The sequence below is a fragment of the Priapulus caudatus genome, unplaced genomic scaffold (genome assembly GCF_000485595.1).
Source record: "Priapulus caudatus unplaced genomic scaffold, Priapulus_caudatus-5.0.1 Scaffold486, whole genome shotgun sequence".
Classification (NCBI taxonomy): domain Eukaryota; kingdom Metazoa; phylum Priapulida; class Priapulimorpha; order Priapulimorphida; family Priapulidae; genus Priapulus; species Priapulus caudatus.
Window position 1 is genome coordinate 41,916 of NW_014577547.1, and position 25,751 is coordinate 67,666.

The following is a 25,751-nucleotide window of genomic DNA, read 5'->3' on the forward strand; positions in this document are numbered from 1 at the left end:
GAGGGATAAGAGAGAGGGACGGAAAGAGGAGACGAGGAGGAGGAGGGAGGAGGCGGAGGGAGGAGAGAAGAGAGAGGAGGAGGAGAGAGAGAGAGAGGATGAGAGAGAGAGAGAGAGGGAGGAAGAAAGAGGTGGGAGAGAGAGGAGAGAGAGGAAGAGAGGAGAGAGAGAAAGAGAGAGAGAGAGAGAGACGAGAGAGAGAGAGAGAGAGAGGAAGAGAGAGAGAGAGAGGAGAGAGATGAGAGAGAGTAGAGAGAGAGGAGAGGGAGGAGGCGGAGGCAAGGGAGCGGAGAGAGTGAGATGAGAGACGAGAAGAGAAGAGAGAGAGAGAGAGACAGAGACCAGGAGACAGCAAGACAGAGACAGAGAGAGAACAGAGGACCAGAGACAGAGACAGAGACAGAGACAGAGACAGAGACGAGAGACGAGAGACAGAGACAGAGACAGAGGACAGGAGACAGAGACAGAGACAGAGACAGAGACAGAACAGAGCAGACAGAGACAGAGACAGAGAAGAGAGAGAGGAGGGGAGACTGCCTGATTGAGATTTCAAGCCTTAATGACATTTAGTAGCAATTAAGCATGGCCACATATAGCTCTATGGGCAGCTCAATACAATTTGCTAAAAACACCGTAACCACCACACACTACCACAGTGTCAAATATAAATAGTACGTTCAAATCTCACATACATACGCACGCACGCACGCACGCACTCACGCGCACAGGCACTTGGACCGTTTCAATAATAAAAATGATGGTTAATAATACAACTTGTCAGTACTACTACTAGAAGCTAGTGATAGAGTGATAGAAGCTAGTGATAGAGCAATGGAATCTCTAGTGATAGAGCGATAGAAGCTCTAGTGATAGAGCAACGGAAGCTGGTGATAGAAAGATGGAAGCTAGTGATAGAGTGATGGAAGCCCTAGTGATGGAGCAACGGAAGGTAGTGATAGAGCGATAGAAGCTAGTGATAGAGCAACGGAAGCTCTAGTGATAGCGCAATGGAAGCTAGTGATAGAACGATGGAAGCTCTAGTGATATAGCGATGGAAGCTAGTGATAGCGCAATGGAAGCTAGTGATAGAGTGATGGAAGCTAGTGATAGAGTGATGGAAGCCCTAGTGATGGAGCAATAGAATGTAGAGATAGAGCGCTATAAGCTATAATACTAGAGCTGTACACACTTGGGGACGTCGGTAAACACACATGCACTTGGAAGGTTTCAATAATAAAATGATGGTAAATAAACACGAATTGTATTTATTTACTACCAAAGTCTCAATGTTTCTCTTCTCTCTTTCGCCTATTATTAGTAATATAACTCTCTGTAAATGCCGTTCAAATGTTCCTCTCCACCACGTAGTACATCACACGAACGCCGCTGTGCACAAACAGCAAAATTATAGAGTTTAAAGGTTGACGGGACGGCGTAACAACAAAATTATAGAGTTTATAATTATGTATGTTTGTGCACAGTGACGTTCGTGCAGTGAACTTGCGTGTTGCAGAGCAGCATTTACAGAAAGTTATTACTAGTAGTAGGCGAAAGCGAGTAAAGAAACATTAAGACTTTGGTAGTAATTAAGCCTACATTTCGTGTTTAGGCCTATTTCTATAATTTTGTTATTGAAACGTTCCAAGTGCCTGTGGGTCAACACCAATGGGCAATCCGCGCTCTAAAATGAACCCATAACGACACCATTAAACGTGGCGCAGATGTTCAACAAGAACCGCTATACCGAGTACTCGCGTGGTAGTTCAAGGCCGTACGCAGGAAATTTTCTGTAGGGGGGCAAATACGCAGGAAATTTTCTGTAGGGGGGGCAAAGGTACTCCCCACGCCCTCAATTGCCCTATTTGTCCCATTAAAAGGCATACTCTGAAAATCTCTAGGGGGGCAACTGCCCCTGCTGCCCTCCCCCCCGCTGCGTACGGCCCTGGGTAGGTTACAAGTGGACGAGGGCGTCAGGAGTGGAACACTAGAGCGCTAAGACGCCGGCTCCTTGCAGGCACCGGCTGGCTGCGCATTCCTACGGCTGTGCGCCGCACGCTGGTATCAAACGTTACTGTGCCACATCAACAAACAGGGCCGCACGCGGCGGCGCGCTGTTTTGGCTAGGGAAGGCCGTAAACTACATAAGCCGACCGCCGTGTCAACAAGTAAACGGGTACGAGAGCGGGCGAGCAGCGGAGATACAGCGCGAGAAGCTACTTAGCTGAGCGGACGAGAGCCGATCTAATGAAAACAACAGCTTCATACACAAACAGACGATTCCACCACTTATATATTATCAAATAATCCAGACATTACCGAGGAGAATTTTTTGCTATTATTTTTGCATGTTGCAGTGCAATTTACATCATACCATCATCTACGATAAGGGACGTCACAACATATCGCCTGCATATATACGGCGAGCGCGCGGAATAGAAGTCACATTCCGCGTAGCTAGGTATTTGACGTAAATTTGATGGAAACTAACAATGTAACTAACTGTAAAGCATTTTACCGCAGTCGCGAAACTAATGAATATCACTAATGGCTTGCTTACGGCCAGATCGAAATGGTGCTATAAATAGAGCGTTTGTGTATCGATCTGGATGCCCACACGCGCAAGGTTTTTGATCACGTGACGGTCGGCGCGTAAATACTTAATTCTACTTGTCATCATACCCAATAGATGGCAGCACAGACCAGTACTCGGTTCGGTGAGCAAGCCTGATCGGCGTAAACAAAAATTCCCTGTACTTGACTACTGGACTAGCCTACTGGAGTAAAAGTCAAGTTCAACTTCTACGCTGAACCGTGTGAGCCGTGTTTAAAACAGGTACCTGGCTATCAGGCAATCACTACGATGCCCTCACTGTGTAGTGCACCGTGTGGCTAGACCATTTAGATGATGCTCTAAAAATGTGTATAACCTAGCCAGTACAGTAGCCTAGCCCCCTAGCTCTAGTACTATAGCCCGCGGATCGCTGCCGCAGCCTGCGGCAGCGATCCGCGGGCTATAGTACTAGAGCTACCTAGACCCCCTACTAGTACTAGCTAGGGCCAGTAGTAGTCAGTACTGCCGTAGCCGCCCATAGGCACTATGAATTTGTGCAACATTTTTTTGTTCCTGGCCGTGCAACGTTGAATTACTAACAAATATCTACACATAGAACACTTGCCACGCATCATCAGCTTCTGAAATACCTTTTATCGACCTTTGTTACGGAAAAAATACCACAACACGAAATGTTCAGTTTGTTGTCTCTTGTCACTTGTGCTGAGACTGAGAGGGTCTATGTCCCCCAGGGTACTATCGGAGGGTACCCTGGGTACGGTTCGATATATCGGAACTTACCCTGGTACGTACTATCTAATATGCCGGACCGTACCTCGCCTACTCCACTAACGAGTCTATGGAGTCGCCTACGCCTACTCCCTAACCATAACCCTAACCCTAACCATATCAGATCAGATATTTACCAGGGTACGTTCCGATATATCGAACCGTACCCAGGGTACCCTCCGATAGTACCCTGGGGGACATAGACCCTATGAACGTCACTTGTGCTTGTCGTGATCACAAACACTTTAAACGTTTCAATACAAAATATGGTAAATAAACGCGAAATGTATTTACTACCAAAGTCTTAATGTTTCTCTACTCTGTTTCTCCTATTATTGCCGATAATTTCCTGTAAATGCCAAATGCTCCTCTGCGACACACAATTACACTGCACGCACGCATGCACGCCGGTGTGCACAAACAAGAATATATATAAACAACAAGAACTATATATGCAAGAACTATGTATAGTAGCGCCAGATTATAAAAAAATTTCTAGGGCACAATTTAGAGGTCTACACAGTAGGGTGCGTGCGGTGAGTGCATGTTGCAGAGGAACATTTGAATGGCATCTACGTGGAATTAACGTGATAAGAGGTACAACCTTTAAGACATTAAAATGCCAAGTACATTTTGTTTATTTACAATCATTTTATTATTGAGATGGCCCAAATGCCTGTGATCAGGTAAATGTGTCGGAGGTAATGCTAACCCAAGCAGGTCTATGACTGTACCATGTCTCAATACAGTGACAGTGATAAAAGAGATGGTCACATGTATTGTCACTGAAGTAACGTCTAACAGTGACAGCAGTTTGGCAAACTGACAGTATTCGTTATATACGTAGCAGCTACTGTATATATAACCAAATACATATTTCATCTAACTACTATACTGTAGCAGCTGCTGCTGCTTTACTGCTGGTGCTGCTGCACTACTACTGCTGGTGCTGTGTTTTGCCAGGTGTATTGTACCCAATTTTTGCTATGCTGGCTTTGGATTAAAATGGTTTGCTGTTGACAACAGCCCCACAGATGACAAAATGGCAGTAGCTGGGCGAAGTTGGAGAATCCTGGGGTTATGGCGGACGTTGGTGCGTATCCCTACGACCGTCGTGCTACAGGAAGGCAGAAGATGCATCTGTACGACTCCCCTTCGCTTGACAAGATTAGCTGCCCTCACAAGAAACAAGCATAGAATGATGGGACACAAGGAGCATGGACAAATAATAACCAGAGCTGTGAAGCAACCACGTAGCATTACGAGCTCAATGTTGGGCTATGGAGTTGAGAACAGTGAGTATGAGAAACACACGCTGCCACCAACGAAATAATGCATCCGAATACAGGTTTTTTGACAGAAAGGCAAGTGAGTTGTGGTTTTCACAAAAAAAGCCTGGTGTGCATTGAAAACTTATAAATGAGTGTATAGATGAAAAAGCGGGTATATTTTACTATAGATTTCACTTATGTTCAGTAGAGCTTGTATTCAGAGAGACATTATTTACTTGTGTTACAGATTACCTTGCATGGCTCAGGAATTGCTTCAACATAACTGTTGTCATAGGATTTGTCTACGGTCACCACATCAGCGTACCGATATCGGACAAAGCCAAGAATGGTCAGTATTAAAAGATTAATCTCTTAAATAAATGCACACTCTTAGTGAATACAGCAAAATATAGTCTCACCTAATAGTGGACATGTTAGTGATTACGCCAGTATAAAAATTACCATGAGTTTGTGCTGTTATGGTATAAAAATTACTAAATAATGCAGCCACATTCTTTCATGTCGCAACAGTTCCCTTAAATTCACAACCACCAGACAAAATTGCATCTCATTTAGTGACGTAGTAGTTCTAGACTTGTACAGCATCTCTATTACTCAGTGCAAGTTGTCGTTAACAAAAGTGTAGGGACAGGGACTCGTGAAAAACATGTGGCCTCATCATGTAACCATGTCAACCAGAAGTCAACAAACAAATTTCAATAGTTGCATATTTTACTGAAAGTAACAATGTACTTGCTGTTATGCAAGCATAGCAGTTACGAAATCATTACTTCAATAGGTTGACAGCATGAAAATTTGGGGTATTGGTGGTCTAGTGGAAAGTGACTTTGGGCTGAATGGTTTGGGGTCTGAGTCCCACCGTGGCCAGTGCTGTAGTGCCCTTAGACAATGCACTCTAACCCAAACAGCGCTAGCCAACACCTGCTGTAGAAATGGGTTTGTTTCACGAGTATGATTCTAACAACCTCTCCCACATATAAAACAAGTAGCTTTGCCAGACAGAGCTTGTTACAGAAAACAATGCAACATAGTTGGTTTGTCCCTATAAACAACGAGAGCCAAAAAGAAACCAAAAACGTGCGAACGAAGAGGAATCAGCAAACAGAAATACTGAAGGATATTTTCTTACTTGGAATTTGAATTAAAATGTTAGATATTTAAAGTCATTTTTAACAAATGCAAAACTTTAATTTGTTCACGCTTTTCTCTACAGCTTTCTTTCTGTTGGCATCGCTGAACATGGTTTTTGGGACGGCCATCTTCTTCTACAATAGCTACAAGTTGTCGGCTACACTGCAGCTGGGAAGAGTCATGGCAACGGTATCGATGGGCACTGCAACACTCAACCTAGCCGTGTGGATAATAGGTGTCGCTCTCTACTTGGAACTCATTAGCCCTTCAAGTTTGCTCAAGAAACCCAGCCAACACAATGCAGGTTGCAAATGAAAATATTTTTGCAGATGGTCCATACGAGTTTCAGCCGAGTTGTGTATTTTGGGGTAATTTAAATGTGTGTAAATATGTACAGTTATTGCAAATATTTTCAAATCTATTGGTTAATTATGCTGTAGCAGATTTGCTATTGCAGAGTCAGAAGAACCTGGTCAATTGTTGCTAATAATCATGTGCCCAACCTTTTTCATCTGCAAGGGTACACCCTAAATGAGCATATTCAATATTTGCACAATTTACAGTTTCTGCATCATCTACACATACATGTAAGTACTTATTGTAAACTTTATTGCTTGTTGTGATGCACAGGTGTAAATAGTGCTACAATTAATAAATAAGAAAATTTGAACATTTAATGGTTTCAAACATGCCAGCTAAATATATTGGATCCTTATAATCGCACTATTACATATATTCAGCTCATTCCACAACTAGTGCCACAGAGCGTGCTTTGTTGTTGCTGCTGCCACTCTGACTGCAGCTGCTACTGCAGTGAATGCTAATGTGTATTCAAGTACTATTGCAAGGCCTACCACTGTACTGCTGCGGCTTACACTGCTACTTATTCTCACTGAGGGGGGGGGGCATTTTATCGAACCATACCATGAAAAGTACCTACAATATCTCATTTTAAACACTGTTCTTTTGGCATATCACACATCAATTTAGCAATCAAACTAATGTCTAATTAACTATTGTCTCAGTACAAAATATCACTATTTACACATTATTGTAAAGCACTATTTCCACTATGCTCTAAACAGAGTTCATCAATATGCGAGCATGTTTGTATACGTAAAAGTGCTTACTGTTATTCATGTAATTACACATATAAATGGATGTTTTTGAAAAACATTCATTACAGAACCAAGCTATTCTGTGTAAAATTAATATTTACAATTATTATACAAATATACTGCATACACAATGTGTGGCAGTGTGAAATCAATATCCAGCTTTACATTTATATATATATTATATAACTCATTAAATATGTTGGTTGCTTGGTAGACTAATAGATCTATCTGGGTTAATTGTTACTCAACCGTGAAGATTGAAAACTTACAGCTGACGTTTTGCCTCCTATCAGGGGGCTTTCTCAAGACCCCGAATATCAACTGTGATGAGGGGGGATACAGACTCCTGAAAATCGTCAGCTGTACGTTTTCAATCTTCACGGTTGAGTAACAATTAACCCAGATATATGTATATGTATATATATATATTTATATATATATATATGTGTGAAAACATGTATTTGTCAGTTGCATGCTCCAGCAAGCTGTTACTGTCTTCACTGTATTACTATATCCCACACACTTGTATTCTGCTTATCTTTTGGTATATGATGAATCAAATCAAATCTTCCAGCTGGCTCCAAATATTCTGTAATATTATGTTAGTGATGGTCATACCTTAAGTGTGCAGCTTTGGACAGTTCCCTAGCTAGCAAATTGATTGACTGTTTTGCATGTAATTCTTTCACATGCCAGGTACTGACAATTTAAATGACTGTGAAAAAGTACCAAGTTCTGCTTATTCAACCAAGTACAAACAAAAAAATGTGCTGAATGCCCAATATCATACCTGCTCACATTCTTCATTCAGCTTAGAATTGGGGAGGGTTGCACACCATAAATAATAAAAAGCATTTGGTGTTGGGTGGGTGGAATTGATTCAACACTCGTGATAGTTGCTGAGATAGGCTGGGGGACATGACTGACAAATTATGAGCTTGCCTTGGTTTTTACGCTAGCAGATCCAAACTTCAATGAGAATGTTGGAAACTCAAACTATCTATGCTTACTGTAATCTGTAAGTTAAAAAAGCTAAAAAGTCGCACACACCTATTATCAGCTCCGCCTGGTGTTATATCGGTGCGATACCGAGCGGCTCTTTGCTGCCAGCTTTTCTCTTTTTAGTGCAATGACTGTGTTCTTCATGGAATGTGTCTGATGCCTGGTGATAATGCCTGTAGACTTCAGTGTACTGTGGTGCATGCGTAGTGCAGTGCATAACCGCTCTGATTTTCTCTGCACTTCAGGCATGTTCTGAGAAAACAAATGCACAAGAGAGGTTAAACAGAGCTGGCTTTATTAGCTCATCTGACATAGTCAGATGCAGCTTGTAGAATCGCATGATCGTCCGTCCGTCCGTCCGGTCGTCCGTCCGTCCGGTCGTCCGTCCGTCCGGTCGTCCGTCCGTCCGGTCGTCCGTCCGTCAACAGTTGGGCACAAATCTTAACCGCTCGACGTACGGTCACGATATTCGGGTCGTTGGGGGGGATCGTCAAAACGAGTTGGGATGTCGAAGCTGGGGGTCAAAGGTCAAAGGTCAAGAGGTGTAAAAGAAGGGGGAACATTCACTCCTTAACTTAAGGTATAGGGAGGAAATGCAGAATTGCGGCACAAATCTAAACGACTCGACCTAGGCTCGTGATAGTCGGTGTATAGCATCATGGTAGGAAAAGCCATCACTGTGCCAAAATTGGAGGTCACAGGTCAAAGGTCAATGGGCACAGGGCAGATTTTAGACATTTTCTGAGGACATGGTCTGACGGAGCGATTGAAAAACTTTTTTGTTTCAGCGGTGACCTAGCATTTTTATGGCTTTATTGAAAGGACCATGAAATGTCCCTTCTGCTGACATGCGAAGAGTAAGTGTCGGATAACCTTTTGACCCTCAAGAGGAGGGTTAAACATGAATTTGTTGACTGTTAACAGAGGAGTGAACTGCTTTTGCTATTAGAGCCCCCTCCCCCACCCTCCCCCTTCCCCCACCCCCTCCCCCCGCCCCTTCCCTCACCCTCCCCCACCCCCCACCCTCCATCTGCGATAGTGGGCGTGTCCTAACAATGATGTGTACGCAACTGCGTGTCTGCATATCTGCGCCTAACAAATGTGGTACTACGCACGACTGAAATTTTACGTTTATAATCGTAGCAACAGACCTCAGATGAGCCCAGACGCTCTGCGGCTCTTGTTGATTATAGTTGATTGATGATATCATTCGTAATTGTTCTTATATTAGTTCTTTCGGCCAAAATATTTTTGAAGAAATTTAACTCTAATTATCTATGGTAATCAATAAAAAATAGAATTATCATTCGAATATGTATTTTTCTGATAATCAATAGAAAAATGGAATTCACATGTGGAATTTGTGTTATGGATCTTTTTCAGGAATGCATTATTTCCGTAATATGAGTATTACTCTACAAACCATAATGTATAATTATATTTGATGCTATCACTTTAGCTTGTGAATATTATATACATACTATTAGCATGTATAAGCATATAGCTTAAGCTATATAGCATCATAGTTACGTGGTGCATCACAACTAACGACTCCTTCAACAAAAAGAGAATGGTATTAAAATTACCTTCATGAGCCTTTGCATCTTTTCTGCTGCATCACGTAATCGCTCTATTTGACCACTAGATGGCTCTGCTGATTCAGATTGTGTCTCATAATTTGTTTCATCCAAGGCTGCCTTAATGTTGTATTCCATCTTGTCCTAGATATAAACAGAAATGAATGCACATACTCTATGCATCACCTAAACATAAAAATGATTCAAAATGTGTTTCTTGTAAGAAAAATGCCAGTGCTTCAGATTTCCTCATAGAAGTAAGTACTCGTCGCTCGACCTGGGCATCAACTAAATGGGGTTAGCCGCTAGCTTTGTCAGCAGGTGGCGCAGCGGGAGTTAGAAGTGTTACAACGATTGCGCAATCAACCGGTCAGTTGGAAAGATACAGGAATGATGCATAGGCGATCGTATCGTCATAGCGATATAACCAAGTTAAAATGTATGGTCTAATCCAGTGGTGGGCAAACTTTTCAAAGCGAGGGCTGCATCATTGGGCCATGAAAAGTCAAAGGGCTGCACCTTTTAAAATCAGGCGGTGCGCTCTAAGATAATACGTGCGTTTTGCCTCGAGGGTGCCATCTCTGGACCATAATTAGCTGAAATGGCGTTGCAGAGCGAACCAGAGACAATAGAACACTAATCTGTATAACACTGAAAAAGTCAGCCTCGGTTCAAGCACAAACATGTTGACCTTCACAAAAATTTATTGATTTAAAAAAAAAATAAATATTTTATTTTTATTTATTTTATTTTTTTATTTGCTGCAGGCTTCCGCGGGCCGCACAGACCCCGTATCGGGCCGCATGCGGCCCGCGAGCCGCAGTTTGCCCACCCCTGCCTCTAATCTATGGTATACATTTAGAAGAATATAAAGCACATTGGTACTCACCAGCAACAGTTGTTTGGAATCGAACTGTTCAGCGAGAAGAGTGGCACACTGTTGAGGAAACACTTTCCGCTTGAATGCCACGGCAACAACGCATGAGTCCACATCACATGGCGGGCATTCCATCGGTGTCTCACTTGAACTATGCTGCCCCACTGACAACCCAAATAAAGTATGGAGAAAATGTGCATAAAATAAACCATCGGGCATGCAGATAGCCCTAGCACATAAATATTATGAATGTATGCTAAGTGACAATTGACTATTACTAAACTGAACATATTCATTTGCTGGCTGAAAGTGCTAAAGTTGCAATAGAAATTGACACTCGAAATTAGATGGGAGGATGAATAACATGAGCATACATGACATTTGGTGGTATTCTCATTTATCAGGCTATTTTGCATTCATTAAATAATGATGATGAGTATTATTCTTAACCTACCGTTTGACTCATCAGAAAGCTGTAAACTTTTAAGCAGACTTTCCTGGTAAATCTGAAATTAAATATGTCTAAAATATCATTTCATGGCTTCTTGCAATAAATGAATTGAAATATTTAATTTGAGCAACTAGTTTAAAAACAAATTAAAATGCACAGACCCCAAGTAGGTTATTGAGATCATGGTTTACCAAACATTAATTTTCTGAGAAGCTAGATCTTTTAGACTATGTGCCGCTAGCTATACCGTACTACGTTAGCCTAGGCCCTGGTGCTACAGGGCTCTTTACAGTTCACTGCATGTTTTCCTGGTACAGCGTGAATCGCGAGCTACTCCATGATCATGATCATCAAGTGCACTAACTGTATTCATAATTGTGCTTAATTTGTATTAGTTTCTTTGCCCATTTTTTATAGAAACCCCTCCAATTAATTATTATTGTAAGTCGAGAGGAAAACGGGATTCACACTATGGAACCCGTGTTGCAAACATCTTTACAACTAGAAGAATGTATTACTGCCGCTCATGAATAGGGTCTATGTCCCCCAGGGTACTGCCGGAACGTACCCTGGGTACGGTCCGGTATACCGGAACGTACCCTGGTAACTATCTGATAAGGTTAGGGTTAGGGAGTAGGCGTAGGCGACTCCCTAGACTCGTTAGTAGAGTAGGCGAGGTACGGTCCGGCATATTAGATAGTACCAGGGTACGTTCCGGTATACCGGACAGTACTCAGGGTACGTTCCGGCAGTACGCTGGGGGACATAGACCCTCTCAGCATTACTCCCACGTTAGGGTACTGCGTATTCTACTGTCTGCAGACCATGATACCATATATATTTGAAACCATCAGTTCACATTGTGAATAGTATAATTATACGCAGTGGCTACGCGTCCGGTCATCCATTTCACGCGATCATCAGGTGTTAGTGACAAATTGTTATATGGAAACGTTGTTTGTGGTCAATTTCGTACAGACTTGACTATTTATTAAACTGCTTTAATACAACAATAATCGCACCGGTGCATAGCAGGTTTGCCATAGCACAATTAAAGCTCAGCACAGATTCCCAAAACTACGTCACGATTAGGCCACCGCCCTTTCAAATTGAATTGCACTCGCTGATTATAATACGATAGGCTGCTGACTCGCCGCTCGCTGGTGGTTGCTGCTGACTCGCCGCTCGCTGACTCGATGCGCTATCGATCGCGCCGCGCGGACTGGACACACACACACACACACACACACACACACGAGACCAATTACATTACCTCCGCTCCACTCCATGGCGGAGGTAATAACAGTAGTTTACAAAATAAAAACAATAAAAACAATTACAAGCTGACAAATGAGACAGCAATAAGATAAAATAAAAGTAATTACAAGTGTGAAGTGAGACAGAAGGCCTGTACACAAAAATGCCTGTATGCTATTTATCAGTTTTTTAAACACCTTAGGACTTTTACTATCGTGTAAACATTGTGGTAGTTCATTCCATAGGTTAGCACCATAGTAACAAAAACTTTTTTTCCATATATCACGTTTTACATTTGATGCAAGATGCATTGATGGAAGGGTGCAGATGCGATGTCACGGTTAAGTTCAGTCCCACATTCGTCCAAATTTTTGAAGCTACGGCAGAAGTGTTTCCTTTCTGATGTAGGCTTAAGTGTCATCCTCATAACACTAGCCACTAGTCGGTGAAACATCACTGAGGCCAGTATCAACTACCAGGGTCCTGTTAAAGGACCTCGGTTTGTTCGTCAAGATGACATCGACCAATGATGGATCACTATTTTTGGTGAAACACGTTGCTTCACTGACTAGATTCTTCAAATCGAATCCGTCAGACAGCTCGGTGAGGGGTGCACTTTTTTCTTTAGAAAACATATTGAAATTTAGGTCACCGAGGAAAATTACATTTTCGTACTTTGTGAGTATCGTGTCCTGGGTTTTCGTAACACTTTCGATAAATACTTTGGGTGACTGTGCTGGTGGTCGGTAGCACGGCAGCACAAGCCACCTAGTATTCTTAATCTGTAGCTCAATATTCATGGCTTCAACTTGTGCAGGTTCCAATTCTATCAACCTTCGAGATGGGATATCTGATCTCCCATAGACCATAATACCCCAACCTCTACTATCTCGATCCCTCCTGTAGAGTCGATAGCTGTCCACGTTGAATATCGCGTCTGAATAAGAGTCATCAATTTTGGACTCTCCAATGACTAACACGTCCACGAGTTTTTGAAACAGCATGTCGGTCAGCATGACGTATTTACTTTTCATGCTGCGCGTATATAATATTATTACGATTTTCATTGCGCAACCGAACAAGTTCCTCGAGGTAATTTTCATCTTCTGTGTCCATTTGCTCTGATGGTGTGGCGTCCGCACATGTGAACTCCAAAGAGGTGTTTGGAGTATCGATATCGAGAGTGCTCGGGTCCACTGTGATTTGACTAAGGTCAGAATTCAATAGCGATGAAGTGTCCGAATAATTGCTGCGCTCGCATGACAGGAGACTACAGTTTATGTAGGGGAGCTCTTTTGTATCTATTACACACTGCGGGCAGTACCAGTCATCATCATCGGGTGACTGCTGCATGATACAATATTCGGCTGGGGTGATGTTTGCACACCTGATGTGTGACATACGTTACACAGTTCACAGCACACAGCCCTGTGCCTGGCTGCTACTGCTCGCTTGCAGGTTCTGCACGAGTGTTGGACTGGGCCTGGATTTATTTTAATGTCCCCAGCTAGTGATAACACTACGATCAGCGTCCAGGAAGTGGCACTGACTGGGCACCGCCATGTTGAAATTCTAGTGATCTTTAAAATTAAGGTTCTCAGGTGGCGCCAGCCTAAAAAATACTTTTTTTATTACGAGAGCTCTTTTTTGATTTTGTATGAAAAAAAGAGCTCTCGTAATTTTGTTTACGGGAGCTATTTTAAGCTTGGCCAGAGCTACTTTTTCATAGCATGATTTTGTTAAAATTTTCATAATTTTGATGCACTGACTCTAATAATGTCTCAGAAGCCAGAAATTGTGTCTAATTATCGTAAAGGTGTTTCCCAAACAAAAGTCAAGATTATGCTTTGGCGAAATCGACGAGGTCACAAATTATTCCTAATGGTGACAAAATCACGGAGGCCGGGTTTACATGTTGCTGTATGCATGTTGTGTACAAAGTATCGCATTGTTTTTTAATTCAAATCTCGTTATGTCTAGCCATTCAATAAAAAAAACTTGCTTGCCCGAACAGGGAAGTGCAATTTCAAGCTACCTGCCCCGGGGCGAATTTTGGTTGCCCCGGGCCATCGGGCAAGCGGGTTTGTCGAGCCCGGCACCGCAGGGTTCGAATTTCGGCTGAAAATCTAGTGGACAGCAGGACCACCAACTTCAGAAAGTTGGTGGACCTGCACAAAAATTTGGTGGTCAGCTTATTTACTAGCAGTGAGTAACAAAATAGTATATAAAGATAACCATTGGAATTAAAACAGCATACGCATAACAAGGAGTTAATGAATACAAATAGTGTCTTCATTAACTCTTGATGTAACTTAATTAGAGTTGGTCAAATAATGTTTCAATCTCTAGGAATGTCGGGGGAGCTTCTGGGTAAGGTTTTACTTTCGTTTTTCTCTTCCCCAGTCCACGGTACCCCCATGCATAGATCTATCAATGCTGCCGCACATCCACAAAGTTACAAGTGCCTAGAATCTTCAAGTATATACAGTTTACATTTCTTCTAAATATCTACCTGAATAAAAACAGTCCACTTTCTACGTGACGAATTCAGAAAACAGCTTTGATTACGTGCGTGTCAGGTGGCACTGGTCGTGCCCTAACTTCCCACAATAACCCCTGCGATATATAAACTTATTGTTACGCGGTTATAAAAACACATTGATTTCTTAGACTGTCGCGAGTTTTTGTTCGTCTGGCGAATCATGCGGTGAGGGCGTTCATGCAGCTCTAGATGTTTTGGATACCCTAGCTGTCTACGTTGAGGAACGGGTCGTAACGCTGCCGGCGGCACGGGAGCGATTTTTTCTCGTAGCTTCCAAAATTTTCGCTCTCGTAATTGTTGTTACCAGAGCGCTTTGAAAGCTGACGGGAGCGAAATCGCTCGCCGCTCCCGTGTATTTTTTTCGCTGGGTGGCGCTTGATGAAAACTGTAGAATTTGGATGAAGTCTTGCTAGTACACTGCTACCATAATTATATTTATATTGATGTAAATGACATTGGTTTTATTGGGGGCCCAATATAGAGATAGAGACCAAAACCAATGTGCCTAACCCTAACCCTAACCCTAACCCATTATATTGATATAATATTATCTTTATATTGATGTAAATGACATTGGTTTTATTGAGACCCATGTTCTCTATCCTTGAACCCATTAGGCCTACTTTAGATAATAGATTAGTCATTACATCAATACATGATGCTATTAAGTCTCTACTCTAAATTACCTTTCCAAATTTGTAGCGGTTTTGCTCTTGCGACTTGCCCGTGACCGTGTATTTCTACCGTATTCGTTATAAATATTTAGCGAGTACTTTAATCCTGTTCACTTTAGTCCGACTCCTAGTTTTGTTTAGGGACGACTCTACTCTCTAGTCTAGCCCGACCAGGCTGTGCGACGGATTGTCTATACAACACGGTATTCTAACCCTAGCAATACCGTTTCTTGGAGCTACTCTCTAGTCTAAATTACCTGGATTAATCGGGTCTGAAATCTCGTCTTTTCCTCATTTGTAAATTCAGGAGTTCTGCTTATGTGGTCATCCAGTTCGTCTTTTACTATTCGCATGATAGAATTTACAGTATCTTTATTTGCTGATAGCCGGTTTTGTGTATTTTCTCCAAAATGTTCACTATGTGTACTCGGAGATTCCATTTTGAATGTCCCGGTGACTGCCAAGTTCCGCCATCTATTGGGAAAATGCGGCATTGAATCGAGTATCTACATTACTTTAGCATCTATGCTTTAGCTGATAAGATATTTATTGTAGATCATAAAGATTATTACTATGTTACATTTGCAATATTAAGTACTTGCTTATTACAACCAGTAAAGCAATTATCTATATAACTCATAATGCTGGTGATTTATTATAATTGTTACCTAATTATTTGTTGTAGGGCCTGCTTGTAATAACCTATTATTATAATACGCGTGCGCGCGTACGCGCGCGCGTGTGTTCAGTAAGAGCGTAGCTAATTAACCCATTTTTCCTGGAGGGGGCAAAGCCATGTGCATGGTGTGTTCTGAACTTCTGGGAAGGGTATACCGCGTCTTAAAAAACACAAAGCACTGAGTCTTCAAAACACTAGGAATTAGTCATTTCAATGTATGGTCATACAAAGATTGGATCGTGAATTTGTATCAATAATGGGGTTTACGTATATCTTATATATCAATGACAGTGGAATTTTTTTAGTTTTTAATAATTTTTTTCGCGCGCAATTGATAACTTATATATGAAAAAAATTATTAAAAATATGTCCATTATATTATGCTGTAAAAAATAATTACATTCCCTCCTTATTCAGCACCGGTGTTTGATTTTGTTTGTTTTAGTATTGGGTACGTGTACAATATACAAACACTGTTTCAGCGTGATAACTAATGCCCATGGTTCATCATAAGAATCATTTCGTATTCTGTTGATCGAATTTATTGAACTGGGGTACATATCTTGGCCATGATTTCTCACTGTTTCTGTACGCGATAAAATTAACAGACAGGCTATTCGTTTCGTATAGTAAACACAATTAAATGAGTATTTTCAGTGGACGCGTGAGATATAAGTTCTAGGATATCCATATACGAAAGTTAATATTGGGCAAACTGGCTTTTCAGATGGTTAGGGTTAGGGCGCCTTTGAAAAACTTGTGAAAGGTCTGCGATTCGAATCGTGTCTTTGTTGCTATAGCTGCTTTATTCCGATTGGCGTTATCGTGCTCGATCAAATGCGAGGTGAAAAACACATTACAAAAATCAGAATTCCAGTGTGCATTATAAAATGCAGGTGATATGCTATGATATGATATGATGTGTGTGCATGTGAAAGGGTTAATATATAATATTTACAAAATATTCTTATTAGCTGCATTTAATAAAATCAGGAGTGAATAATAATAGATCTTTTATTATTCACTCCTGATATATAATAATATTTAGTATAAGATATATTTGTAAGTTTACGGGGGTTTGAGATAAATGGAAAAACTTTGTTGGATCAATAGATACGCCTTTCATGCCGATCATATTGCGTAATATATGCTGCGATTAGCTACACATAGGGTTCTAAAACAGTAAAACACCCAAACAATAACCCCTATAATGAGGGTCCCGACTACGCATTTTGTTGCAAGTTTTATTAGCATGGAAATAAAAGACCATGAACATGATATTAGTCAGAATATATACATTTGTATTACACAATATTTTTATTATAAAGTGTAAAAACAAATTAAGGACATGCTGTAGAGCTAACTACGTTTAGGTACCGTGAGGTAGACGGTGGTAAAGTTGACGAAGTTGGTACTATTAGTCGTCGTGCACGTGTTCAATTTTATCTCTCTAGTATCTCTCTATAGGTTGTGTAGGTGGTTTATGTATTGCAGTATTAGATAGGCTAGAGTGCTTGCTAGAGAGCAAGAAAATGGCAAACAATTTCTCTGTGACGAATTATGGACATCACTGCTAAAGTTATACGTATGACGTGATATAATATCAGGAGCGTATAATGACAAATTTGTCATATATACATATTTGGCGTATACGTATACGTATTTGGCATATATACGTATAAGGCGTATTTGTCATTATACGCTCCTGATAATATCAAGCTATTTTTTCTTACAAGCGAACAAGACGATCGTCGTCTGATGAGCTGTCGATTTGTTTTAGTAGAGAATTTTGTCGCACGGTGGCGACACACTAGAGTGTTTGTTTCCTGGCTGGGCTGCGGCTGTGGGGAGTTTATCGATATTTTTCCAGTGAAAATTTTCATCAAAATGCTGCTGAAACGTGAACATCTTTAAAACGACACGTCGAAGAGTGTTGTACAGTATTCAGAAGACGCTTTATGGTTCATCTCCGTGACTGTTGTGACACAGAACAGTGCGAAAATGGTGGTGTTTAACGGAGTTCTTAAGCTGAAAGTGATAGCAGCCGAAGATCTGAAACCGACAGACTTCTCTACAAGACATCAGATTGCTGGCTTGAGCAAAGATAAACTATCAACGATTGACCCTTATATTTCGGTCGACATAGACGAAATACACGTTGCGAGAACGACGTCTCGACCCAAGACCTTCTCACCAGTATGGAACGAGGATTTTTCGACAGACGTCCAAAATGGACAAAATTTAGGACTGACTGTGTTTCACGACGCCGTAATGCCTCCAGATGATTTTGTGGCGAACGCCACAATATCGTTTGACGATATAAGTCAAAAACCAGCCGCAGCAGATATATGGGTAGGTTTACTTGCCATTGTTTGCTATCAAAAATTAGTAAAATTACTTTAGAACGTATTGGGGTGGGAGAGTCACCAAATGCAATATTAGCAAACAACGACAATAACAATTAACACAACTGACATTGGATGACATCGACACCGTGCACGCACAGTAGGCCTGTTGTGCCCAAACTTGGAATCTTGCACAAACTTGGAATTTCAGCGCATCCGCAGTTTGGGCAATCAATCTTGAGATTGGGCAAACAGAGGTAAACAGAGCTACATGTCAGACACAAACATATGATTATTAGGATTTCAAATGTTATATCATAACTATATAATTATAAGGTCGTATACTTTCTTTCCTCAATGTGTTTGGCACCTTTGTATAAATAATTGGATAAATATGAGATAAATCTCTAAATCTCTCTCTAATAGTTTGCACCACGCACGCCACACACTCGCTATGAGTATGAGCGGTTGTTGAATCACCGACTGTTTTCAGTTTGCCCAATCTTGAGATTGGTTAGCCAAACTAGGGAATCCGCAGTTTGGGCAGCACAATCATTGCACAATCTCGAGATTGTGCAGATTCCAAGTTTGGGTACGACAGGCCTACGTAAAGTACATAATATTTTCACATCATTTTAATCGATCTCTCAGAAAGTTGAGCACTTGAAATTGCCATGACGGGTGGGGAGGGGTGTCCTTGTGCAAATCTTGCAAACTTCTTGAAACATTCCACACTATGCAGACACACCATAAATATCAGGAGTTAATGAGACAAACATACGCACACGTATACGTATACGTACCCTACGTGTTGGGATCTACATATTTGTACACGTATATGCACACGTACACACACCCATACATGTTTGTATGTGTATGTTTGTACAAAAGTAGCAAGGTCTAACAAAATAAATAAGTTAATTTAACATGTCTGTTGCATTTAGCTTTCGAGAAAATCAATGTGCATATCATGTCTGTTTTTAATTTCATGTACATAGATTTACACTGTATATGATGTACGTCTACATACATGTGTAGTGTATGGCTGTACTATTTTACTGTAAGTACAACATTATGTGTGTACATGTGCATATATGACCCTAATGTACTGTTAATTATATATACAGCCTGGTATGCATACTAGAGCTCATAGGGTCTATGTCCCCAGGGTACTGCCGGAAGTCCGGTATACCAGGAACGTACCCTGGTAACTATCTGATATGGTTACTAAGGGTTAGGGAGTAGGCGTAGGCGACTCCCTAGACTAGTTAGGGGAGTAGGCGAGGTCCGGCATATTAGATTGATAGTACCAGGGTACGTTCCGGTATACCGTACCATACCCAGGGTACGTTCTGGCAGTACCCTGGGGGACATAGACCCTCTCAGCCATACTAGAGCTACGATGAAGGTGCTCACAGTCCATCATAATACAAAATTGAAGTGCACATTGCTATGTCTAGAGTATTGCACAGTGATTTTGTATGCTTCAAATTGATTTCTTACTCAGATCCTTATGAAAGCATTGAACTGTTAGTATGGGTGTCTATTCATAAAATTGTGGTGCATGGTAGCTTATTCGACTCTTGGGCTACATAATAAGTTTGTATTTATTACACACTAGCCTGGTACCCGGCGTTGCTCGTGGAAAAACGCGTAGGAACAACTTTTAAAGCAAATTGAGCCACATATAGTATACTTACTTAATTCTAAAATATTTTTACCCCCCCCCCCCTTCTTCACCCATACGATCCCCATCAGAAAGGAAAGAGAAGCGTACTGGATTCACAATCTGAAGCCTATCCAGCCACACGGACTCAATCTACGGGTAGAGATTCTGGGATGGATAGAAGACAGTAATCACCTCCCCCCCTCCCCACCCACCAGCATGGTATACACGCAAGGCTAATTCTCAGCCGACACTCTAGGGTAGCAGGTGGCTCGGTTTATCTTTTATAACTTTTTTTACTTAATTCTAAGGATAGATTCGTAACAGAGTTCTAAACAAACAATAAGCAATATTCTGACAAAAACAGTTCGAACGATTCTATGATTCTGTGTAGTCAAAGCTTCTGGGTATATGACATTGTTATGAAATTGCGCCAAGTTATACAAATGAATATGCCGAGCTCTCAGGCTCTCTGGCTTTGCAAGCCTCACCTCGCCTTTTAAATACACAATTGGTGACATCTGTCACGTGTGTCTCTTATCATTGAGATTCGCTTTACATCAAAATAATACATGAAAACTAAACTAAACTAAATACATAGGTCAATAAACTAAACCCGTCAATATAGCACAATATCAGTTCAGTGTCACTTTCAGTTTCATAGTAAAATAATGAGCAGATTTTAAAAAGTAAATATTTTTCCAAACGTATGCCACGGTATGGATATCACCTCATTTTAACCAAATTAGTTGGTCAATTTAGCAGAGTTCTGCACCAGTGAAGATGACATTGATGACATTATCATGACCATAGATGACATTATCAAAAAGATGAATAGCGTAGCACCTGATATTAACAAACTTAATTCTTTATACCATGTAATGTTATACATTAGATCCGAATGTATGTACACAGATAAATTACAATTTAAAAAATACAAATGAACGAAAATGAACCACCAAAAGTGTGTGTTGTGCTGCTGTTGAGACTCAACTGACAACTGAGTGCATAATATAAAAATATGTATAAATTTGGCATAGTTTAACCTATGGTTTGACCTGGTATTAACAAAGTTTTGGCTTTTGTCTGCTAGATGGCTATATTCGCGGGAATTCGACTCTTCTACTTTTCTGACATCACCCCACTGCTAAAATTATCGCCCATATTAAGGCCTATTTATCGTCATTATATCTACACATATGGGTAGATTTAACAAATATGGATAAGCCTATGTTGGTGTTCGACACACGGGCTATACGCTGAGATCGGTGGCGTGGACTTGATGCTGACCGCGGCGAAGATTACCGCGTCAGAAAACCAGCCGAGCTACTCTCTTATAATATAGATGCACACACAAAACTGCTGCATGCATGGCCTACAGATTATGACAGTGCGTATCATTTATTCTGTAGGTTCCCATGATCTCACCACTGTAGTGAATGTACCTGTAGGGCCTACATCATATATGTGACCAGTGTATTGTATTGTGTAGGCATATCCTTGCAATGTTGTCCTCTCACAAGGGTCCATATATTATACAATATTATTCTTGATAAGATCATAAATTGTCTGGTGGCATACAACTTGGTTTAAAACCACAACTTTAGCTATTTGTTCATCTTACTACTATGCATGTATTTGGCATTGTATATCTGTGCTCATGACTCTTTCAACACGTAATAGACTATCAACTGCTGATTTACTGCATGAATATAAACTAAATGGTGATGTCATAACCGAATTTTATTAAAAAAGTGTAATTATTTAAAAAAATTGTAAAAATTGTTGCTACAAATACAGCGTGCTGTGTGTGTGTGTGTGCGTGCGTGCGTGCGTGCGTGCGTGCGTGCGTGCGTGCGTGTGTGTCTGCAGTGCATGCGTGTGTGCAAGATTGTGCATGTCTGAGCGTGTGTATAGTGTAACGTGTGTGAAGTGTAAAGTATCTGTAATATAGTTAGCAACATCGATCTATAATAATAAATTGTGGAACCGGCAGCTTATGATATGAGAAAAGAACCATACCTCCATGCGTAAACGTTTTATATGCTATGTAGTGTGTTAAAAAAAGCTCCATGAATAGGGGCGCATGACATTTAAAGGATAAACAATGTTCTAAATTATAATATATATGGTTTTCGCATATTGACAGGTCATGAACGGTTTACAGTCATCGTGATGTAGCTTGCATGTATGCATATAAATGAAACGATCAGTTAGTTTCCTGGCCTTATTAAAATACATGTTTGAGATTTTGCCAACATAGTACATCATCTTTATATTTTGTTGAAAATATACATTATGATTTTGCACGTCTGTAAAAGCGTTTCTTTCTACACATGTCCTTCTTCCTCTCTTCCTGTGCCATCCCTGCACACAACACTCCATATTTCCCTTGTCCCGTTTTCACTCCCTCCACATTCGCCACACCATAACCCAGCCCATTGACTCACACCAACCTATCCTGCCAAGTGTGCCGAACCTTTAATTAAACTAGTACTCATAGTATTGCAAGCTCAGTTGTATAAAGTAAATGCTTACTTAAGTAAGGTGTGGCGCTACCGAACGGATGTATCACCAAGAGTAGATAATAACACATTGTGTTATTATCTACTCTTGATCACGCACGCAAGCTTGCCATCCAATACCACGTAGATGCAAAATGTGCATGTATATATGGCTGCACTATAAGCATAACTCCATGAAAAACCAAATGTTTTCGTGTATTGGTACCGAATAAAAATTGGCAAAGATATTCGCTGACCAGTACATATATATATATGCTCGTTTTAAAGGCCGTGGATTGGCATTGCAGTCAATCAGTGATAGCTGGAGTCATTCAGGGGTTGTGTTGGTGAACATGTCCAAGTAGGGAGGCTGTGGGGTGGGTGCGTGTTGATAGAGTGGCCCAAGTCCTAAGAATGTTGTTGTTAGTAGTGTCTGCGTGCGTGCGTGTGTGTGTGTGTGTGTGTGTGTGTGTGTGTGTGTGTGTGTGTGTGTGTGTGTGTGTGTGTGTGTGTGTGTGTGTGTGTGTGTGTGTGTGGCGCGCGACGTGCGTGCGTGCGTGCGTGTGTGCGTGCGTGCGTGCGTGCGTGTGTGTGCGTACATGGTCATGCGTACATGCGTGCGTTTCTGGTTGGTAGAAAACTCGTATGTTTTGTGGAAAGATTGTTATGGTCCAGGTTGGAAGATGCTACTAGTATAAATACGTTTAAGACACTACAAGTAGTTTGGAAGTTTGGCAAGGTTATGATTCAGGTATTTATTTATTATTATTTTGACTCAAGTCATCTTTAAGTTGCATTGAGTACTCTAATCATATATCACAGGCATTTTCTGGAATAAGGCCTTTATTAACAAATTTTATACACGTTGTTCGTGCTTGCTTTGAAATTAGCATTCTTGTGCTTGAGAGTAACTGCCCGCATCGCTGGTCATACGTACAGCTGTAACACCTTGAGAGTCAGACCAAGAGACACATCACATCACATCCCTCCAGTCCCTTTCTCCGTGATAGAAATTACGGCTCAACAGTAATTTACTGCACTATTGCCTGGGTTGCCATGGAAACAGGGAAGTGTGCAGCCTCAGCCATGTAGAGATCTAGATGTACTGCTTACATTTTTGGCCTGCTGTGTAGAAATTGAACTTGTACATTCATACTTGCATGTACATATATATACATCGACCAAGAGTCCATAATAGAAACGTACGTAGATACGTACATACGCACGCATGCATGCACGCCACATGAACACCCGCACTCGTACATACATTTATACATGTATGTATACATGAATGCACGCACACATGAACGCACGCATACGTACACATGCACGTATATATATATACCCATACTTACACCCCCGCACACTGAAACATTATAAATGTGAAATTATTCAACTGCATGATAACACGTGTAGTACTAGATATATATTGTATCAATAAATATCATATGTGGGCGTGTACATGACAGGAGTTTGTTATACAATCATTTACTATTACTACTACAACAAGTTAACAAGTTATTGAAGTTTACCAATATATTAATTGATTTTATTTTTGAGCCCTTTACTGTAAAAAAATTAAGCTAGCCTTAGCAATTCGTCAAATTGTTGACTAAATAATTTTGGTAGTAAATATTTCTTACTACTGCATTTCTATGTAGAAAGATTCAGAGTAATATTGCATGATGCAGAGCATTTTACACGTTCATCATATCATCATCATATATATATATATATGTTGATAAGTATGTATACGTACGCAGGCACACACACAACACGCCCGCACGCACGCACGCACGCACGCCCGCACGCACGCACGCACGCACGCACGCACGCACTCAAGACACACACACACACACACACACACACCACACGCACGCACGCACGCACGCACGCACACGCGCGCACACGGACGCATGCACATTCGCACCCATACGTGCACACACAAGCACCCACGCACGCACACACATACGCTGTCTCCCTAAGTACTAAGTAGTGCTGCTCCTAGTACTGCAACTAGACAGAAAGTTTCTCTGCGTTTAGCATCCATATAACGTTTATTGGTGATGTAGACTAGATGTCATACAAATGTTCCGTTGATACTGTACATGTACATAATGCAGTCGTCTGTTTATTAATGAACGCACGCTGCGCACGTTGGTATATATCACTGTCCGGCAACGTTGTCAGATCCCTCCCGCATACTACTGGTGCCAGATTTGTTACTCTGCATTCGAGAGTTATTTACAAAAGTTGGTTGTTCGGAGAGGTGATTCATGTTCAGTTCAATGACATCGAATGTTATGCGATAACAAACTACCAAACGATTGTCAGCACTGTTATAATAGTTTTAAAAACACGAGTTTTGACGATCAAAAATCACGTGAGAAAGTGCATTTGTGTGTGTTTCATGTGTCTGCTAATGTACACGTGTTAACGCTGTACGCTGTACTGTAGCTGGGTTTACGCTATCAACTTTCTGTTAAAAAATTGACGAGGTGATAAACTTTTCAACTAATCGACCGAAAGTCGGCAGTGTAAGCGTAAAAATTGGGCACTGAAGTGAACTAGTTGATGTCCGCTAGTTGAGAGATTAGAACATGTTCTATTTTCTCAACTTTTGGTCAGCGAGTTGATCAACTTTTTGCCAATCAGTCACTCAGATAATAGCACTCCTATGAGGTGTGTCCCTCCACACAGTGGGAGATTATTTGCGCGCGCGTTTTTGCTATCGGCGCCACACGGGCTACACCTGGCGCGAATTATCCACATCGCCACGCGAGCACGCTGCGGGTGAAATGTTGAAACGATTGCCGACTCGCGGTCGATAATGTAAATGCTTTGAACATCTAATAGAAAGGTTGATAGAACGTTGAAAAGTTGATCAACTCGTCGACTTTTCGATAAGTGTAAACCCAGCTCTAGTGATACAAGTAGATCTTGCACTTGCGTTGTTTCTTAGTAATACGGCCAGAGTGGGGAACATCACCATTATACAGTATTTACATAACACAGGTGCCAGTTTAGTCAATGTACTACCACCACGCGGTATGTACCAGCACAGTAGACACGCATGTATATATATGTAATACATGTGTTGGTTTTGTTGACTGTTCAGATAAGTCGCATCACAGAAAGCATTTCGGTTCGTTTCATCTTACTATAATTTGGCGAATGTTGTATGTATGTATGTATGTATGTATGTATGTATGTATGTATGTATGTATGTATGTATGTATGTATGTATGTATGTTAATGAAAGGCTCCGTCAGTTTGGATCCAAATAGCGCCAAATT

General features: G+C 41.1%; 3 protein-coding genes across 9 annotated transcripts in view; 2 read left to right on the plus strand and 1 right to left on the minus strand.

Moving 5' to 3' along the window:
• The first annotated feature begins 2,536 nt into the window (after positions 1–2,536).
• LOC106810923 lies at positions 2,537–7,459 on the plus strand. 3 transcript variants are annotated; one of them, XM_014814405.1, is made up of 4 exons: positions 2,537–2,833; positions 4,367–4,635; positions 4,859–4,960; positions 5,846–7,459. In XM_014814405.1, the coding sequence occupies exons 2-4, from the start codon at positions 4,383–4,385 to the stop codon at positions 6,076–6,078; spliced, it is 588 nt and encodes a 195-aa protein (XP_014669891.1). In that variant the 5' UTR covers positions 2,537–2,833; positions 4,367–4,382; the 3' UTR covers positions 6,079–7,459. The 3 variants fall into 3 exon arrangements, with proteins under 3 accessions (XP_014669891.1, XP_014669893.1, XP_014669892.1); XM_014814407.1 differs by having other exon boundaries at positions 2,537–2,813; XM_014814406.1 differs by lacking the exon at positions 2,537–2,833 and having other exon boundaries at positions 4,020–4,635.
• On the minus strand, positions 6,441–15,709 carry LOC106810922. Of its 2 annotated transcripts, XM_014814404.1 has the most exons (6): positions 15,519–15,709; positions 10,792–10,843; positions 10,350–10,501; positions 9,470–9,604; positions 7,932–8,135; positions 6,441–7,470 (listed from the first exon to the last, which is right to left on the minus strand). In XM_014814404.1, the coding sequence occupies exons 1-5, from the start codon at positions 15,699–15,701 to the stop codon at positions 7,938–7,940; spliced, it is 720 nt and encodes a 239-aa protein (XP_014669890.1). In that variant the 5' UTR covers positions 15,702–15,709; the 3' UTR covers positions 6,441–7,470; positions 7,932–7,937. The 2 variants fall into 2 exon arrangements, with proteins under 2 accessions (XP_014669890.1, XP_014669889.1); XM_014814403.1 differs by having other exon boundaries at positions 6,441–8,135.
• A 2,044-nt stretch (positions 15,710–17,753) lies between these two features.
• The window catches only part of LOC106810921 (calcium-independent protein kinase C-like), a gene marked incomplete at its 3' end in the record, with an annotated part of 80,997 nt that continues 72,999 nt past the window's right edge, over positions 17,754–25,751 (plus strand). For all 4 annotated transcript variants that reach the window (XM_014814398.1, XM_014814399.1, XM_014814401.1 and 1 more), the window contains 1 exon segment: positions 17,754–18,292. In XM_014814398.1, coding sequence (XP_014669884.1) covers positions 17,942–18,292 — 351 coding nt within the window.